General features: G+C 54.0%; 1 protein-coding gene across 1 annotated transcript; it reads left to right on the top strand.

Annotated features, from left to right (window-relative positions):
• Positions 1-1,172: 1,172 nt before the first annotated feature.
• LOC123064325 (cytochrome P450 94B3) lies at positions 1,173-2,887 on the top strand. Its single transcript, XM_044487825.1, has one exon. It carries the CDS (start codon positions 1,246-1,248, stop codon positions 2,836-2,838), a length of 1,593 nt encoding a protein of 530 aa, XP_044343760.1. The 5' UTR covers positions 1,173-1,245; the 3' UTR covers positions 2,839-2,887.
• Positions 2,888-3,162: the final 275 nt, after the last annotated feature.

Raw genomic sequence — 3,162 nt, 5'->3', positions numbered from 1 at the left:
ATCGCTTGATGAAGAGGCATCTTTGTGAAAAACCGTGTTTATTTGTGAGAAAAATGTCCCTTCATGAAAAATTGACAAGACGCGTCCGATGTCTCTGTGAAAAGACAAGTTGTACGACCCCGGTACAAAACTGGATAGGCCGCGTTGATTGCATCTGGATGCAGCATTATGACGATCCAATGTAACATCGTACCAACGTTGGATGGATTTCAATCGTAGATAAAGTAATTTTGTATTGTTTTAGAGGAAATGCCTCAGCCCGACTTTAAATTAATAAATTCAACGTCAACAACAGTAAGAACCGAACAGAGTGTAAGAGAACACCGAATGAAGTTTAGACGGCCACAACCGGCAAACAAGGCGCCCAGGCCAAGACCAAAAGCTAAACATCTAAACAGGAGCGGACGAAGACTTACACGACAAAGAAGAGGGAGCTCCCACAACGGCGACCTAGCCCGATCAATCCCGGAGATATAAACAGCAGTAGCACGCACACGGCCAATGAGGACCTCCAGAACCGCCTTGTCAGACTCCTTAATTAGAGATTTCCACTGCTGCAAGAATACGGACAGTTTGAATATGACATTAGCCGCTGAGTTAGGGAACACATGTTCAATATTAGATTTGAATATAGACAACTTTGTATTGTTGCAAAGAAAGAAAAGAACCACAATAACTGTAATTAGCACGTTCAATAATTAAGTTTGTAACTGCCGAATTATGTGACCGGTACATTTGTCTTAATTATGCTCAAACTACTAATGTATCAAAATTTAACATCCAATTTATTGGTGCACTTCAATGGTATTTAAGCTTACGAAAGTAAATTTTATAGAAACGTAATCTACTAATCCTCACCTATCACCCGTTCCGGCTATGCTTCTAGTGTCATCGGATTCGATTGGCGTTTGTCTTCGATGGATCCACGTGGATCAAGTCTTCGTTGTGTGTCCATGTGTCATGTTAAATTATTTCGATCTATGCTTTTCTTCATCGACGACGGTTGATATTCTGGTGGGCTGGTACAGTGGTACTGGAGGGCCTAAGTGGTTTTCTAGAATTCTATGCTAGCACTTAATAAATATATGGCCATCGCTTTCCGGGGGAGAAAAAAAGGAGCAGCAAAGGGCGAGCAGGTACTTGGTATATATATGTCGACAAATACTGTGTGCTGCCTCGTCCATCCTTTCTCTCTCCAACCCTACCTCCTTTGTTCTGATTATAATCACTAGATCGAGGTACAGGATGGTACCTTACATGCTGTGCTTTCAGTTCGTGGCGTGTTGCCTCCTGGTCCTGCTCTACTCGCTTCGATCTGGTTCTGCCAGCAGCGCTGGCCATGGCCCGAGAAGCTACCCGGTCATCGGCTGCCTGCTCGCCTTCTACGAGAACCGGCGGCGGCTCCTCGACTGGTACACCGAGATGCTGGCGGCCTCGCCCACCCAGACGATCGTCGTTGACCGCCTGGGTGCGCGCCGGACCGTGGTGACCGCGAACCCGGCCAACGTCGAGTACATCCTCCTGGGCAACTTCGGCAACTTCCCCAAGGGGAAGCCCTTCACCGACGTGCTCGGCGACCTGCTCGGCAATGGCATCTTCAACGTCGACGGCGACAAGTGGTTCGCCCAGCGGAAGCTGGTCAGCCACGAGTTCTCGGCGCGCACGCTCCGTGAGCTGGAGATTGCCGTGCTCGAGGCGGAGGCGCTCGACCGCCTCGTGCCGGCGATGGAAGCGGCCGCTGAGCCGGGCGGCGGCGCCGTGGACATGCAGGATGTCCTCCGCCGGTTCGCATTCGACGTCATCTGCCGTGTCTCGCTGGGCGTTGACCCGGGATGCCTCGACCCGGCATTGCCCGCGCCGAGGCTGGCCACCGCGTTCGACGCCGCCGCCGGGATCATCGCCAGGCGCGGGGCTGCGCCGCTGGCCGCCGTCTGGAAGATCAAGCGTGCGCTCAACATCGGCTCGGAGCGGCGGCTGCGCGAGGAGGTCAAGGTTATTCACGAAGCCGTCATGGATCTCATCAGGAGCCGCAAAAAGGAGCGCTTCCTGGTCAACGCCGGCGACGAGAGGAACGACCTGCTGTCGCGGATGATCGATTGCGGCTACGCCGACGAGGATATCCGGGACATGGTGATCAGCTTCATCATGGCCGGCCGCGACACGACGTCGTCGGCGCTGACCTGGTTCTTCTGGCTGCTCATGCGCCACCGCGACGTGGAGCGAGACGTGCTGGAGGAGATCACGAGCATGAGACGAGACAGCAGCAACGGCACCTACGCCGGCGAAGGCTTCGACCTTGACGACTTCCGCAGGATGCGGGTGCTCCACGCGGCGCTGAGCGAGACCATGCGGCTGTACCCGCCGGTGGCGTGGGACTCGAAGCACGCGGCGGCGGCAGACGTGCTGCCGGACGGCACCCGTGTCTGGCCCGGCGACCGGGTCACCTACTTTCAGTACGGGATGGGGAGGATGGAGGCCATCTGGGGCTCCGACGCCGGCGAGTTCAGCCTGGAGAGGTGGCTCGCACTGCCGACGGACAGCAACTCGGCGTCTGGCGGCGTGTCTCCCTTCAAGTACCCGGTGTTCCAGGGCGGCCCGCGGACGTGCCTGGGCAGGGAGATGGCCTTTGTGCAGATGAAGTTCGTGGCCGGCGCCATACTCCGCCGGTTCGACCTCCGCCCCGTCGACGAGGGCCGCACGCCGGCGTTCCTGCCGCTGCTCACTTCCCACATGCACGGCGGGCTCAAGGTGACGGTGAGGAGGAGGAAGGTGGAGACCACAGGCAACGGCCTGCAGGACGCAGCTACAGCCGAAAACCGATCATCATTTTTTAGCTAGTGGTAAATGGTCACACCCTGGTGTAAAAAAGCAAATAATTTTTCATATACATCCACTTTGTACATGCCCATACATACATACGATGATCATATGAATCTGATGTACACACAGAAAAGAATTCAATTCCCGCACAGAATAAAAACACTGATTGATTCCAAGAAACTCGAGTGGTACTTGATTTCCGGCAAGAAATTTTCGCCGTGGTCCCATCAATTCTATTTTATTTCGAACAGTAGGGTCCCATCAAAGTGAAACGAACTAGTACCGGTTGATGTGCTCGCAGTAAACTTTTTTCTTTAGGGGATGCTTGCAGCAGTTTGAACA

Source organism: Triticum aestivum, chromosome 1A (genome assembly GCF_018294505.1).
Source record: "Triticum aestivum cultivar Chinese Spring chromosome 1A, IWGSC CS RefSeq v2.1, whole genome shotgun sequence".
Taxonomy (NCBI): Eukaryota; Viridiplantae; Streptophyta; class Magnoliopsida; order Poales; family Poaceae; genus Triticum; species Triticum aestivum.
The sequence above is the reverse complement of the archived record's forward strand: the minus strand, read 5'-3'. Positions and strand labels throughout refer to the sequence as shown.

What these genes read in the sequence shown, in the direction of transcription:
- LOC123064325 (XM_044487825.1), top strand. Translation starts at nt 1,246, where the DNA reads ATGGTACCTTACATGCTGTGCTTTCAGTTCGTGGCGTGTTGCCTCCTG.